General features: G+C 35.9%; 2 protein-coding genes across 4 annotated transcripts in view; one reads left to right on the top strand and one right to left on the bottom strand.

The window, feature by feature from the left end:
* LOC139688669 (ectonucleoside triphosphate diphosphohydrolase 8-like) overlaps positions 1-7,095 on the top strand; it is a 90,950-nt gene extending 83,855 nt beyond the window's left edge. For 2 of the 3 annotated variants that reach the window (XM_071586238.1, XM_071586236.1), the window contains one exon: positions 30-3,008. In XM_071586238.1, coding sequence (XP_071442339.1) covers positions 30-299 — 270 coding nt within the window. In that variant the 3' untranslated portion in view covers positions 300-3,008. Of the gene's footprint in view, positions 1-29; positions 3,009-6,969 lie in introns of those variants that run through there. The other variant, XM_071586237.1, reaches the window with a different exon arrangement.
* Positions 7,096-7,841: 746 nt separating this feature from the next.
* LOC139688670 (phenoloxidase-activating factor 2-like) lies at positions 7,842-16,038 on the bottom strand. Its single transcript, XM_071586239.1, has 6 exons — positions 15,940-16,038; positions 15,249-15,392; positions 14,420-14,722; positions 10,739-11,010; positions 8,653-8,825; positions 7,842-8,156 (listed from the first exon to the last, which is right to left on the bottom strand). Exons 2-6 carry the CDS (start codon positions 15,389-15,391, stop codon positions 7,959-7,961), a joined length of 1,089 nt encoding a protein of 362 aa, XP_071442340.1. The 5' UTR covers position 15,392; positions 15,940-16,038; the 3' UTR covers positions 7,842-7,958.
* Between the last annotated feature and the right edge of the window lie 265 nt (positions 16,039-16,303).

The following is a 16,303-nucleotide window of genomic DNA, read 5'->3' as shown; positions in this document are numbered from 1 at the left end:
GTTTATTCTTCCTTTCATAACTTATGTAGATCGATGGCACTGATGTTGGTTGGACGCTGGGGTTCATGATTAATGGTACAAATGTGGTACCTGCAGAGGCACCGATCAGCTCTCTCCTCAGTCTCACAGGGTTTATTATTTTGGGGATATTCTTTGCTGCCTTCGTGGCCTTGGCTGCTGCAATTGCAGCAGTTGCCATCCAGAAGATCAGAGTGGGTGCTGCAAGACCTCACCAGATATTGCAATCATCCTCTGATGGATCCAGTCAAAGGTTTACATATGGTGCTATTGATGCGTGAAGTGTGATGAAGTGTCTTGGTGCATGTCAAAAGCTCTATCCTTGGGCGCACTATTTTTCTATAAATACCCACCATAATGCACCTGCCATCTTGTTTCCTTGGGGGGTTTGGCTGTGATAGGGTGGTGATGTATTCTCAGGAAGAACAAATGTTGGATATATATTGTTGGGTGATGCTCTGATGAAGTTTTTGAATGAACTGTAATGATTTCTTATTGTGCAAACGTGTATGAGGAAGCCTATTTATGTTATCTTTTAAATTAGTTATTGGAATTGTCTTCCATTTGTTTTCATAATGATGTGGTTTTTGTACTTTTTGGGAAAAAGCACTTTGTGTGACTAGTCCATGCACTTTGTTATTCATGTGATACTCTATTAATGGTTATAAGCCCAGGAACTATGATTTATGATTCATTTGGAATTCACTACACGGTTGACTTTTGGAGTACTACCTTGGTACTGAATAGAAGTGGTTTTGTATGGCTTTTGAGTGTGGAATAGTTTTTATTAGTTGTGGATATCTCTCTAAGTCTAGGAGTTGGAAGTTTGATCATTCACATAATCCTTGAATGGCTCTATGTTTTCCCTGGGAAAGTTAACTTTAAAAAAAATGTTTTTTGTGCTAGCTTTTATTTTACTTTGGCCTGCTGGGGTTGTGAAAATGTTTTTCACATTCATTGAAACTGGTAGAAAATTCAAGGGATGTGAAAAATACCTTTGCAAGGAGGAGTAGTGTTTTCTGATCATATCTTAATCAAGAATAATTTTTTAAATCTTTACATTTTTATAAAGTCTTATGAATATTATATAATGTAAACATTGATCCATATCTGGTTGCACCTTGTGCGAGGATAAGTAAGGATGTACATGGGGGTTTTGAATTAGGGATTTACTGTTGAGTGTTTGATAAAACACATCAAAGAAGATTCATAAAGATGTCCTTCAATCTGGTATTACTTATCCATTAATGTGATATAAAAAAATTTAATTTTAAGATTCAAAGAAATAAATTCTCAGGAAATTCCACCTGGGTTCTTGTATTTTCAATATATTTTGTACATTTATTGATGATGGCAATGATAAATTGACTTAGATCATTTTATGAAGTGATTTTCTGAATCTACATGCAATCGTAAAGTATCTGTAGAATCATAGTGCACCCTGAAATATAGGGAAGGCGGTGAATTAATGTCTTGAAACTGCTACCCATGACAATTTTGTGATTGAGACAAAGTTCTATTTAAATATGCATTTTAATTGAAAAATTATATAAACCAAGAAAGCTATTCGCAAAACCTAGTTAAATACAAGGGGACATAAGATACACCACATGCACACATATGATATATTCATACTTAGGGCACCTGCCCAACTATGGAAGTCATGAAATAGAATCCATTAACTCTATGGAAACTATGGATATGTCACAGGATTTGATAACATAACCTGAAAAGCCATGTAGGTGATGATGTTGTCTATGTGAGTGGCCTTAATATTGAAAGATTAGCATATCAGTTTTATTAAAATGGAAAAATAAGGAAACTTCATGGTGAATATATCACCCCTCAAAAAGGCTTTTTGTCTCTTTTATTTTCAGCAATCTTTTTATGATCCTTCTTTTTTTAATTTTATGAAATATTTAGGAAATGAGCTTAACTTATCACTTTTTTATCTTGCTCATTTGATTAGCTCATTAAGAATCAACCCTGCAAAAAACAAATTTAATGGGTGCATATTGTTGAGATTGTTAAAATAGTTAATGGACATTAGTTCATCGAATATGAGTCTTGGGTGTAGGCTATGAGTAATATAATGGCAAAAAGGACTGATATTGGGAAACCCCAGAAATACCAGTATTATCATATTGCAGTGATCTATAAAATGGTATGGTATCAATGTATACAAAAATTTCAGTCAAAACGGGGAATTATTGCTTTAATTGCATTGTGGCTTACGATGCTCATTTTGAAATGAAATGTCTCTGGGTACATATATAAATAGTTATTTAGTGGGAATTTTCATGGTTCAAGTTACTTGGGAATACATTTGGTCTGTGCATTTGTGGGTATGAAGACAACAGTTATTTTTGCATTGTAGACATTCTTTAAAGTCATTAGCCATGTTGTATGCATAGTAATTCGTATTTGCTTTAAAGCTATACCAGAAAATTTTTGTGATAATTTGTAATGAAAGGCAATGTACTAACAAATGAAAGCTAACAGATATGGTGATGAACGAGAAAAAGAGACTGCACGGCTAAGCCAAAAGTCCACACTAAATGCCTTTTTCAATTGCTATTTGGGGATTGCATTAAAACATCTTCGACTGACAACATTAGCACCAGGGATATTCAGTTTATCGCTGAAAATGAGAAAATTCCCAGGTGCAATTTGTGTTAACAATGATCCATTTTACTGTTGTATTATCACTTTAATGCTATATGCTGAAGCAAATATTATTTCCAGCTGCATATTCAAAATAACTACCTGGAATGATAAAAAATATTGACTCATGTTTCCTTGCATGCTTTATATTTACCAAAAATAACTTAGTTCCAACAATATACATTTGTTGAAAAAAATTACAACCATGTGTGAATGAAACTTTAAGCACTTACCTAAGTGATTTTCTCTCATCCAATTTAAAATGTTTTAAGCATTTTTAATCAGAAAAATGTTATTTTCTCATTAAAGTTTCAAAGTTCTGTGATTCTCGGACCCTGCCTTGAGTTTTATTCACCCCTTTATTGCTTTTTTTACCTGTCCAAATTTGTTTGGCCTGATTTGCAAAATTTACACTGTGAAACAGCAGTGGGATCTGTACTTACTTCAAATCTAAGCGGACACAATATGTTTCAGAATGTGAAGTTTTCCTTTTTGTGATCTCCTTTATTTTGTATTCAGGTGAAGTCATTCAGCTAAAGTATAAAGTATAAAGGTTGATGAGCATTCAGTACATATACTTTGTCACTTTTATGTTTCTCTAAGCTAGTTATAGAAATTCAAGTTATGGACAAGGTAGATTCAAATAACATTTGTTTCCACAGAATAGACTTTTTTACTGTTGACTAGGTTTGATACACTGTAGTATCATTTGGACTGGTACTAGGCTGAATTATAGCAAAACTACTCAACAGTAAAAATTTCTATTCTGTGGAAACGCAAAGTTATCTGAATATTCCTTGTGGTGTTTCAATGGAATTCAGCAAGTATTGGCCTCAACTATCTTTCAGAAATGCAGGTTTTTCACTTCAACTCCTCGGGAGTTTCTCTGCCAAAGAAATATTTTTGTTTCTCCGATAATATTTTTGAGTTTGCTCAGGTAAGCCTTGAAGCCACTGATCACTTAATAAAGCTTTTGAAATCGTATTATTGGAGTGCAAGGTTACCAGATGATAAACAAAATATACTGTAAAATTGCCACTCGATTCACTTATGATCCTTTTTAAAATAAATTACCTATATGCACATTCTTGTTGGGATTATTGTATTCATTAACATTTCATTAACTGGCATTGTTAAACAAATTCATTACAATTTAACAATTGAATATTATGTCTAACAAAAGTTTGTTTGTGCATGAATCGGCTGTGGCATGCTATTAATGTTCGAGCACTGAACATAATCTTGATCAACAGTTCATCAACAGATTTTTCTGAAGGCCCATGGTGATATTTAAGCCTGTACATTTTCCTGCAACAGTCAACTTCGTCATTTATTAGAGAAATTTCTGCTTCTATTTCCTGTTGATTCATTATGGCTTCTAAGGTTACAGGTTCTAGCTTGATTGGATGATTTGTCAAGGTTCTATCCCAGTGTAAATTTTTTCTGTCATATTTGAAGATCATGCCCAAGATTCCAATTGCCTCAATGTCTTCTTGCATATTCCTTAAATTTCTGAATTAATGTGGTTGAATTTAGAGAACGTATGAGATGTGCAAACAGCGACTATGCAATGTTGTGAGTCTTGTAGTCGTATTTTGGAAGGATGGGTACTTGTCACAAAATGAGGGTTTATCTTTGTAATTTCACCTTGAGCATTTTGATTTGACCACAAAACAGGTGTCATCAGATAGGTAAAAAAGAAATACATGATGAAGCATTTAATAGTCCTCTATATGAAATGCAATGGAGACAGAGAATAGGAGAAAGCTGCTGATAATGTAAGCTTTTATATTTAATCTTTACACCGCTTCCTACCAACTGAAATGAGATGATGATTGTGTAGAGAGTGTGAGAGAATGTCCATCAGTGATGGAAAAAATGAGAATTAGAATAAATGGTTAGCAGATAATGCTAAGGTATTTAAGTGATTATTCTGGTGATAAGAATTAAACAGCATCTTAAGTTCTCAGTGTTCAAAACTGCTTCTTGATTGTTTAAAAACTATAACCTCAGCTAAGGTTAAATCATGTCATAAATTCTTGTTGTAAGACTTCAATGGTTATGCCTTATGAGAAAGTACTAATGGCATCATGTTGAATCTTCATGCACTATTCCCATTGATTCAAGTCCTCCGGAATATTTCTGCCAGAATTCTTATTTGATCCATCTATCAGCTTATCTTAGCCACACAAGCAAATATATCTCTCTGAACAATAATTATTTTGAAGGCCTTCTTGGCTAAAAATATGAGAAATATTTATATTTCAAGATGATCATTCAGCAGATAAAGCCTATCTAATCATGAGAGAATACAGAACCCTTTCTTAAAATGGAGGAATATTTGTGAACAGCTTAATCCAACCATACCCAAATATTTTGGTTCCATATATTTCTAATATAATTAATTTCTAAATATGGGCATAAACATAATATTCAGTTGCAGTGGATTTGAACTTTGGCCTAAATGGATGAGAAAGTTTCATTGCCTTGAGAATGAGGAGTTGACTAAAGTGAGTGATTAAATTCATTTTTCTGTATATTTTAGTTAGCTAGTGGTATCATTGATAACAATGTGCTACTGCTTCATCATGTTTGAAATGATGATTACTGTATAAACAGGTTAGCCAAAAATTGGTGGTTGATTCTTTCGATAAATGGTGTATATTTCTGTAATTAAACTGAATTAGGTTTATTCTTGTTTTTAGGTTAAAGTGTGTTATAATGCAAAAATGAGTCAAAGTAGTTTTCAGATTCTTCATTAATTGTTACTCGAGAGGTATTAATACGTCTACTGTTTATTATTGTAAATGAAATGGTCTTGGCAGGAGTCTAAATAGATTAAGAGCTGAAAAAAGGCTGACCTTTGTGAATCTTGAGCAGAAATCTAATGTCAACCTTTTGAATCATTTCATTCCTAAGGAATATGGCTACCTCTAGAATGGCATGTGAGAATTGATATTTTTGACCAAACATTAAGTTTAAATATATGCTGCTGGTTCTAGTGCTGATTCTTACATAATATATTTGCAGCCAAAAATATAGAGGAATCACTGAGGTCCCAACAATAGGCATAGAACCCAATTTATGCTCTAGCTTGAAGTTCTGACTCAAGAACACAAACTTTCAAATTCAATTTTTTCTGATAGCGCCATTAAATTCATCCAGAACTATTAGGTTTAATCACTATTTTCTACTATTAAATGGCCCTCTTCTTTATGTCTCTGATTGAAGGTGCCCAGTTGATCTCACTTTATTGTCATCTAAAGTATAAATTCACTAAACTACTCTCTACCCTGAGAACAGACATTCACTCGGCACCTAGCACTAATCCACCTCTGGTTAAGGGTTGGCAGGTGACAGTTTTGATATTTTCTCCCTCCACAATCATATTACTAATTTATACCCACACTAATATCCAAATAACATAGGTATATGGCTGTGTGTCACAAGTACACCATGATAAAGATAAGTTATAATAAAACAATAGTGCAACTATCACATTAAGTGAGATATCCATGAAGGATAAAGTTGCCAAATTTTCAATGCCGTGTCATTCAAAAAATACTTAATTTTATTCTGGGCAATATTATGAATTACATATTGCATGCGAGTGGAAAATTTAAAACAATAACTTTTTAATCCTTTAACAATCTCAATCTGTTGAGAGTAGCCTAATGATGTGCCTGTGAACAGTAATGAAGAAGGTTAAGATTGGAATGGAATGTAGGCTATGTACCTTTTTATTCATCTTTTCTGCCTTGACTCAGGCCATTTTGAATTGACAGCTGTTGATATACTGAAATAACAAATGCATATGGATGTAGCTGCTGTCCAGCATTGCAGGTAACCAAATGAACCTTCCCTATGTAGTTTTAATTTGTGCAACAAGTCATAATTGATGGCAGTATGCCAGCAAATAAGCATCAAGAATCGTATTGCATAGATGTATTGGTGATACATGAGCATGCTCTACTCTTTTGGAAGTAAATGTTATGGGGGTGAATGAATTCTTCAAAGGAGGTAAAATAAGGTATTTATAGTTTTAACATCTTTATTTAAAAAATTGGCAGCAAGAATGATTTTTTTATAGAAAGAATGTCTAAATTTCTTTGTAGTTTGTAATTCTGTCGTTGTCTTTTTTGCATGTGCTAATTTGTACTTTGCCTTTGTTTGTGTGCATTGTTTCATGTAAATGTATTGTATAATGCTAGTATTATTGTATTAGATATTGAAGAAAACAAATGTTTTCATAAATATTTTATCATGTGTTATTTATTCATTTTCCAGAACAGAGAATGTGTAGCTGAGGATATTTGGATTGATCATGGACAATTGAATGGGACCGTATACTATTTGGTCTCCTGTGAAGGTATTATGCATTTATAGTTAGCCAAGCTTATTATGTGTATTTAGCTGATGAAATTACATAGTTTGTTCATTACATTTTTGTATTATGTATTGCAAAATATTCATATATTCCTAAATATTTTGTTTTACACATTTTTGTACGTTGTAATACAAATATACTTATAATTTTAACTTGAAGGTGTTTTCATTTTCCACTTACTCTGTTCCCTTAAATATCTTGGTGATTTGGGAGGGTATATGAGGGCTGTTAAAGGAAGAGAGTGGTCAAAAATTTGTATCCACATAAATCATCGCCCAACAATCAAATTTGATGTTTTTTTATTTGCTCAGTATGTCATGTGAATTAAGTACCAGTTTTGTCATTTTGATTGCAATAGTGACACTCATTGCCATTGAAACTTGTTCAGTTCACTAAAGCAATAATTCGGGTAAGATTTACTGCTGAATTTGAATTTTTCTTGAACAAATCATCAGCCTAGACATATTGAGTAGTATAGGAAGCTTAAGGAGCGTCTGTTCTTCCATTTAGCATGCATAAAAGAAGATTGTTCAAATATCAAAAAGAGGAGAGATAATTTCAAAGTCTAGTAAACGTGGGCTCAAGTCATTTTCATAAAGTACTATGCACAAAAATTATCTATTGCAGTTTGCGATGAACTTTTTTTTTTAGGTATTTAATTAGTTATTACCATTGATAATTTGTCATAAAACTCAAAAATTTCATTCTATGATCACTAGGTTTGGATATGGTAAAGAGAATTAATAGGAGAGTATTTGAAGAACTTTTTATTGCTTGTAGTCATCCAGGTAGGATTTACAGTAAGTTTGAAAAGATGGTGGCTCTATTTTGTAGTTGGCAGTCTTTGTTTCCATCAGCATTTTGTAGTGAAGGCTCTCGTTGCCTGATGTTAGTAGGAATAATAAGTTGTGTCCAGATGTGCTTTATGAATATGATCGTCAATCCAATTCCTGAAGAAAGCCACATTAGCGTAAACACCAGGAACTTTGTTTTGCCCACACTTTATTCCCCAAGCCACAATCCCAGTTTGGGCATAAGTACTAGGATTGTTCGGGACTTGACACACCAGTGGGCTTCCTCCATCACCCTGCAATGAAAACGTTATGTTCAGAACAGTACCCAGTAAAGTGCACAAATGAGGGGTAGGGGCAACCGTTAACTTTCCCCCATTGATGAACTCCAAGATACTCAATTGATTGAAGGTCATTTAATGAAGCAGACAATGTATATTAAGGAAAAAATCTAAGATGACTTTATTATTTTTACGAATGGGATTTTATGTTCATTTCCCAAATGATTATGAAATATTTTTTTTATTTACTGTCTGTTATAATGATGGATTCTTTCCATCCCGTCCTTGAATACATCTCTTTAGGTTGTATTTAATTAGGGAATCTGAAAATGCATGCGGCTAAATGTTTATAATTAAAGGAATTCTAAAAAAATGTTCAAAATTTATTGGTAAGGATTTTTATCATTCTTAATGGATCCCTCCTGTTTTGTTTCAAATTTGCGGTAATTGTGATTCGTCTAAAAGTTTGCGTCGACATGCTGACACCATTCCAGTCTTCATTATAGTTTACCTTGCATGTATCTTTGCCCTGTTCTCCTCCGGCGCAAATGAAAGATTGATGGAGTTTGAAATGCCTGCCGAGAGTTGTGTTGCGAAGTGCAGCCTCGCACTCGGGTCGGGCAACCATGGGCAGTTCAATCTTCTTCAGAATGGGCTGATACCCTGAAGTCTTACTTTTCCTGTCTGTGAGAAAAATACGTTTATAACGTTGTCATAAAAGCGCGCACTTGGTATATCAATAATGTTTTCCATTTTTCAGATATTATCGAGTTGATTGAGGTTTAAAAGATATTTTTCAAAGATCCCAAAACCTTTCTGTGCGTTTTTCTCCAGACTCGTTCTCATTAATTGCGACATTTTCATTGTAAAAAATCATTCGCCTTATCAAATATATACTAGGAGTTGCTGTCACAATATTTTCCGCAGTTTCTTTGAATATGTTTTCATTCAGTTTTACTTATGATGGAGAAATCGATTTTTCAAAAATATTTTTTGGAATATTTTTTCGAATAAATGAAGCGGTATAAGGGCGTAAGAATGCGTACATAGTTTAAACTTAATTTTAAGCAATACTTGTAGCTCTTTGGTAAAATATTTTGAAAGCATAAGAGCTGCGCAAATTAGAACACATGGAAAAAAATAATCCTTAAATCCTATATATGTGTATGGTGCCGTGAATAAATACTCCATTCCTTCGTTAGTCCGTTTGTGTTTGAGCATGTACACTCATGCACACCTCGGTAAATTCCTAAATGAATTTAGTAGATGCACTAGTATTCTGGAAAGATTTTATTGTAAATTTGTATTGACTAGTCAGTCATTTTTTACGATTATATCTGCATGTATCAAAAAACGAAACGTAATTGGCTAGGTTTTAGCTATGTAAATAATTGCCATAAAAAGCTTTTTGAAGGAAAAACAAAACGAAAAAGTTATTGAGATTTAATTATCATATGTAAGTATTGATCGGAAAACAGGCCGGAGATTTGCAATGGTTCGTTTTATTGAATATTCCGTTCGGGTGCAGGATGCGATTTAGGTGTAGTACACAAAAAATATAACACCTTTGTTTTTATGTCGATTCTCAACTTTTGCCCTATTCGTGTTGTAATTATTGCACTCTTTGGAAATAATCGATCATCAGCATTTTTATTGGCAGTATATTCAACAGTCAAACGTATTAAACAAGTATTATAACTTAGTTACCGAGTTAGGTAATATAAGTTATATATAAGTTATAACTTAGTTACCGAGACACTGTAAACGTACTTTATTGGTTACTTCACCCTAAATACAATTCCGTGACTAGAACTTTGACCGTCGTACTTTTTCTGTTTCGTGGTACAGAATTGAAATGTAAATCAAATAGAGGTTCTTAGTCGCAGCAGGCGGGAATATTGTTGAATCAACTGCACTCCTAATTTAGCTGTTTGAAAAAATAATCAAATTTGCATAAATTCTGTCCAGCGTCTGCCTAGTTATCTCGAGAATTATTTTCGTTATTCGTAACTAAAGGACTTTATTCTAATGTAAAGGATATTCCTATCAAGACAATCTCGAACTAAATTACCAACTGCGATAATAATAATGCATGTTTCATTCAGTTTCGTAGTCACGCTTACAATATCATTATTCGATTTTGCTATCAATGAAATCAGAAAATTCAAATGACTGCGTCGTCAAGTAAAAGATTTCATTGAATTTAGTGAAAGATCTTGCCCCAGTAAAAATTTAGTTTTTATCTGTACTCTGTCAGCATACAATGCAACATTGTCAGTGTATAACAATTCGCCTTGACCGGGATTCGAACCCGGATCCCATGATTATCCGGCCGAGTGCTTAAGCTAGTTAAGTTATCAAGGCCGAAATATTGTCACGGCATCTCCCGCAGTTTCTTGAAATGTCTCGGCATCGCTTTAATGTATTTTCATTTCAATGGGAAGTTTTAATCGCCAATTATTAATCACTGATACACTGTGAATATTGATGATTTGACTTACTCTCATCAAATTTCAAGAAAGAAGGACCTATCCATCGTCGTACTCAGGTGAATTCGGATAAATATGTTAAAGCATGTTTTCGAGGTGCATAATTACCAATGTCATCCTTCTCCCATACGGTGGCTAAACATCTTGTTCCAGGTGTGGGGACAAACCCTTGGGTTGGTAGGCAGGCAAATCCAATGTTGTTTGAGCGATCAACGGGTTCCGAAAGGAAGAGGAGGGCGACATCGTTGAAGAGGTTTCCGCCGTTGAAGTCCTCGTGAACGACAATACGATCTACGAATCTTTCCTGGAAGTATCGCCCTCCGGCATTGGATCGTGTATTCCAATCACCCGCGCGGATCTTGAGCTGGTGATTTTCTTTCCTGGACAAAGATGAGAAACAGGAAAAATAGTACAGTTCGTCGAAATTCATAAGAGTTAAAATAATACTCAATTCGTAACTCAGGAGGTAAATTACTACGGGAGTCAATGAATGACAAAATCTAATGGTGTAGATAAGGATGTTTTTGAATGAAATAAGTCTGGGACATGAAAGGAAATTGAGATTCAAGACAAATAATGAACGAATTAAAATACAATAAATTCAAAGTGTAAAGGTCATTCACCTGGTCAAGGTGGATGACTTTTACATCTTGGAATTGTATATTTTAGTAACCGCTAAAAGGGGGTGATTAACCAGACTAATTTTGACCCGAATATTTTTACCGCTACCGCGGTCGGAAAATGTTTTTCTGTTCCCTTGTCGTTCGTGGAAAAAATGAGATATAAAAATCTTTCTGTTCTACAGTTATTCTCAATAATGTTATTGAGTATAATTATAAGTTAATATCTATAAAATTATCTCGCCCCCTATAGTACAACGGGGGTACAAATACATTATTAATTGATTGAGTGAGTAATTCCCAGCTTAGCTCCTCCAACATTTTGGATACGCTACTAAGTTTATTATAACAACGTTGTACAAATCTAACTCCTCTACGCTGTACTCGATCCAATCCGGCAATCAATCCAACTTCGTAAGGATCCCATATACTGGCAGCATATTCTAAATGAAGCCTAACCAGCGAAAGATGACATTTCTCTTTGACCTTTTCTTCACATTAACCCACTACTAACCTAATAAATCATAATTTTTTGTTAGCTTGTCCACATATTCCCCGTCTGCATTTCACTCAGGAGAGGTCGTGAGTTACGGTAACGCCCAAGTATTTAATCGAGCCTACAAATTCCGTTTCGGTGTTCCCAATACAGTAGGCGTTCGGGAGGGAATTCCTCTTTTTCCAAAAATTCATCACTACGCGCTTTTTTAAGTTTAATTCTAATTGCCAGGTGGCACACCAGCGTTGTATAGCATTAAGGTCATCTAACAAAGCTGCTGTGTCCTCAGGATCACGGAAATCACGGTAAATTATTGCATCGTCGGCAAACAAAAGTATCTTACTAGTGACTACGGAGTCAATGTCGTTAATGTAACGTAGGAATAAAAGAGGTCCGGTGACACTTCCCTGGGGAGAACACCTGAAATGACTTCTACTGCATTTGAGATAACTCCATCTATGACTACTCTTTGTACCTTACCATTCAAAAGGCCTTTAATCCCACCCAGTATATCGTAGCTACTCGTATGTTTCTAGCTTTGTGAGTAGTTTACTATGGGATACTTCGTCGAAGGCTTTCATAAAATCTAGAGAAACGGCGTCCACTGGAGAATTGCTCTCTCCCGAAATAAGAATATCATGAACAAAAAGCGGAAGTTGTCGCTCTCCGGATCTACCCTATCGCAAACCGTGCTGATTTATCATTATAACTCCAAACTATCCAGGTGTCTCACGATCGAACTAGCCGCTACATGTTCCATGACCTTGCATGGGATGGATGTGAGGGAAATAGGTCTTTAAAGGCTCGATTCCTCCTTGTCTCCGTTTTTAATTATTGGTGTTACGTTAACCGTTTTCCAATCTCTGGGAATGAAGTGATCTATTAGCGATTTTTTAAATGATTTCTAGATACGGCACAATTTCCGACGCAAGTTCCTTAAATATACGAGCGGGTATTTAATCGGGTCCGGACGATTTATTAGGCTTAATATTTTTCAGTAATCGTTCTATTCAAATATATGAGATTTAAATTTTAAGCATCGGTTGGCTGGCACGACTTGGTAAGCTATCGGGTGTATTCTGTGAGATATTAGTGAAGACGCTTTGAAAGAATGAATTTAATAAGTTAGCCTTTTCCAAACTGCTGGTTACTCTTTCACCTTTATCATTTTTGATTGAAATAACAGTTGACTTATTTCTCTGAACCTCTCTGGCGTATGACAAAAATGCTTTCGGATTCTCTTTCAAAATTTCCGCAAATATTTTCCTTTTGAATTCGCTCAACGCTTTCCGAAATTCCCTCTTGGCATTCCCTTGGCCCATATCCATAAGTAATCTCATTCCTTTGGTCGCCAGAAATATTAGCCCTAATATTTTGCACCTTGGTGTGGCATAGCGTTTAACTTCGCATTGCTTTTCTATCATCCGCGTTGTACCATCTAGGTTCAGTATTATCTTTTTTAAATTTTCTGGGAATGAATTTTTTGACTGCTTAGCGCGTCATATCAAGGAAGTGATTCCACGTATCCTCAGTATTTCGGTGATTACTATCATTCTTAAAGTTTACAAATTGGCTGTAGCACACATTTTAGGCCATTATAATGACCATCTTTAAATAACAAAGAAACTGCGGGAGATGCCGCAACAGTAACTATTAACGGAGTCATCCGCTAATGTGCATTTCATTGCAACAATTTCGGGGTAAAAATCATTCGCCTTGACTGGGATCCGAACCGTGATCCATCAATATCCGGTCGAGTGCATTAGCCACTTAAGCTATCGAGGCGTCCTCTTAAACTCTGAAATTTTTCCCAGTCAAGGCGAATGCTTTTTACACTCTGAAATTGTTACATTGATCTTTAAATAAGTAAATTTTTCTTTCAGGGTTATTATTTCTGTCCCATATAGCGAAAGCTTAGCCTTTACAACCCTTTGACCACTAATTTATTTTATAGTTTCCATAGTTAAGAATTTTACGGGTATGTTCGTTGCTAATGAATTAAGAATATTATCGCCCCTAGTTGGCTAAGTGACAAGTTAATGCAAGTAGTCAAACGAAAAGAAGTTCAACAGCGACTCGGAGGTGTCTTTACCCCCCGGTTAAAAACTGTGTGTTCCAATCAATTCATGGGTAATTGAAATCTCCACCGATTATAACGTCGCGATCATTGTATTGGGATAAGAAATCTTTGATTTGGTGATTTTATTCTAGTGTTGAATTATCTCTGCCGCCCAGGATATTATCTTAAGTATTAACCATATTATTTGCCATTATAATGACATAATGTTAACATCAGTTTACGCAAATTAAAAATAAGATGATGATATTAAAGTTAAGGTTCGTGAGACCTGAAATGAACTGCTATCCAAGAAGCCATTATGAATGAATTAGTCTCTCTATCATGAAGAGGAGATTATGAAAATAATCCTAACTACCAAGATACACGTAAAATATGAAAAACGATAGACTTTCAGTTGAGGACGAGTGTAATAGTGTAATAGATATAAAATAGATAAGAGCTGACTCAAGGAGGGACGGATCCAAGGGGCGCCGCATTACACCCGAAAGGGGAATATCGACTTGGAGTCATACCCCCATTCGTGGAACATTTTTCTTTATACTAAAATTCAAAATAAAGATTACTTCTACTTTAACTTACGTACTATCACTTACCCGGCGACACAGTGGGCTCCCGTGAGCACCACTTTGGGGTGAATGAGGGACCCTCCGCAGTGGTACACGGTCTGTGCCTCCGTGGACTCCTCCTCTCCCTCCTGGTGGTCGACTCTCGTCACAGCCACCACCCAGGGGAACTCTCCGATCTGTGCCAAATCCCCTGGGGTAAGGGATCCCACTCTGTCGTAGTTTCGGCGTCCACATCCCTCCTTATGGGCGAAGACGCTCAGGGGCGTCGGCGGGCTGGAAGTCTCATGCATCGGTAATTTACAGCATACGTCCGTGTAGCGATCGCATAGTCTGTCAATGGGGGAATAACAAATATAAGTTTCATTAAACCGCCGCAGGATTTGGACTGGTGCGGTGGCTGGTGTACTCGCTTGCCACCCAGAGGGCTCAGGTTCGGATCCCGGCGGTGGTCGGATATTTCAGTAGTATCTCGATACCTACTTTGGATACTAAGTGAATACTTTTTGATGAGTACGCCATCTGTCAGATGGGACGTTAATTTGCTCATCCTTCGGTGGTTTTTCGTTAAAAGTAGTCTTATTCCAATACCTGATTTCCCTCCACCATTCCCTGAAAATCCTGCCTCTACCAAATTAATGGTATTATCTAGGGTCTTTAATCGTCGCCTCACCTAATAACTTCTACTACCGTTTAATGATGATTAAAAGGTGGAAATTTGATGTTTAAAAATAGAAAAAGTTCAGCTGAAGGTTCAGCTTCTTACCAACTGATTAGGTTGAAACCAATTTTTCCGTAACTGATATATTTTATTGAAATATTCCATGTAGCTTCAAGATTACTGCCATTCGACACTGACCTGTTGGCGTGAAATAATTCGTCGGCCCGATCGTTTTCGTCGGGGCAAGCATCGTAAGGCACGCACTTACATTGCCGCTCCTCTTTCGCTAGCACCATGAGGGCCAAGGGAACCACGGCAAAGACGAAACCCAAATTCATCATCCTGTGAAAAGAAGAAATAAAAAGTAGAGCTTAAATGGACGCTCGTCAACTATATTTGAAGTACTGGAAACCTTTGCCTCTAGGACAGTGGCATGAGCGTAAGCATGCTCAAACAAGTACTACAGTCACAGTTCAGTATATTTTTACATATAGTAACCTCCTGTTCAGATCATTTTGTTGTATTTACCCCTTAATTGGAAAAACTTTGGTTGTAAGTGATGGAAAGTTTACAACCCAGATATTTCCGTAGTAAAAAACAAGCTGGTGCTTGTTTTTTACTTCAGAACCAAACAAAAACCCATACTTTTAATTCCTTTTAATTCAAATAAACTCCGACCGGTTTCGTTTTATAGGTAATTTTGGCTTCATCACTCGTCGCCATGTTATCTCGCCTCTAGTAATTCTTTTTCTAAATAATGCTTGAGCACCAGAGAGGCTGTTAATTCCACTATCGAATTACATATCACGTGATAATTAGTAAATTATTCGATCCTGGTTATTTAGTTGACATATTCAATAAATGAACCATCTGAGTGAGCGAATTATACCTGCCGTTATTAATCGATGAAACAGGCGGATGAACTGATTTTATTTGCCTTTCCTCGGGTGTGTGCCGGTGGGCTACGGCGAACTTCCTCGTTGGTCGAGGTCTTCTGTGTAACTCGAAGAGTTTTTCATGTGTGTAATCTTCATGAGGTTTGCTCCTACTCCCCTCTGTCTCGGTTGGTCGGCTCCCTTTTGCTGTCCAATCGCAAGGCGTCGTGAGTCTTCCTCGTTGAACATCTCGACGTCCTTTGCTACGTTCTTATACAGGTGGGTGTTTGCGCATCTCATCCCGTCCTATCCATACACCTGTCCTTTTCACCTCTCAGCCTCCCCCAGCTCCCTCTCCCGATTTGAATCCCATTCCCT

The sequence above is a fragment of the Hetaerina americana genome, unplaced genomic scaffold, assembly GCF_022747635.1.
Source record: "Hetaerina americana unplaced genomic scaffold, ioHetAmer1.1.p SCAF_213, whole genome shotgun sequence".
NCBI classification, from domain to species: domain Eukaryota; kingdom Metazoa; phylum Arthropoda; class Insecta; order Odonata; family Calopterygidae; genus Hetaerina; species Hetaerina americana.
The sequence above is the reverse complement of the archived record's forward strand: the minus strand, read 5'-3'. Positions and strand labels throughout refer to the sequence as shown.

What these genes read in the sequence shown, in the direction of transcription:
- LOC139688670 (XM_071586239.1), bottom strand. Translation starts at nt 15,391, where the DNA reads ATGATGAATTTGGGTTTCGTCTTTGCCGTGGTTCCCTTGGCCCTCATG. An exon ending in GGAGCCCACTGTGTCGCCGG is followed by an intron (nt 11,011 to 14,419) that starts GTAAGTGATAGT and finishes ATCTTTGTCCAG; the next exon opens with GAAAGAAAATCACCAGCTCA. An exon ending in ATGGGAGAAGGATGACATTG is followed by an intron (nt 8,826 to 10,738) that starts GTAATTATGCAC and finishes TTTTTCTCACAG; the next exon opens with ACAGGAAAAGTAAGACTTCA.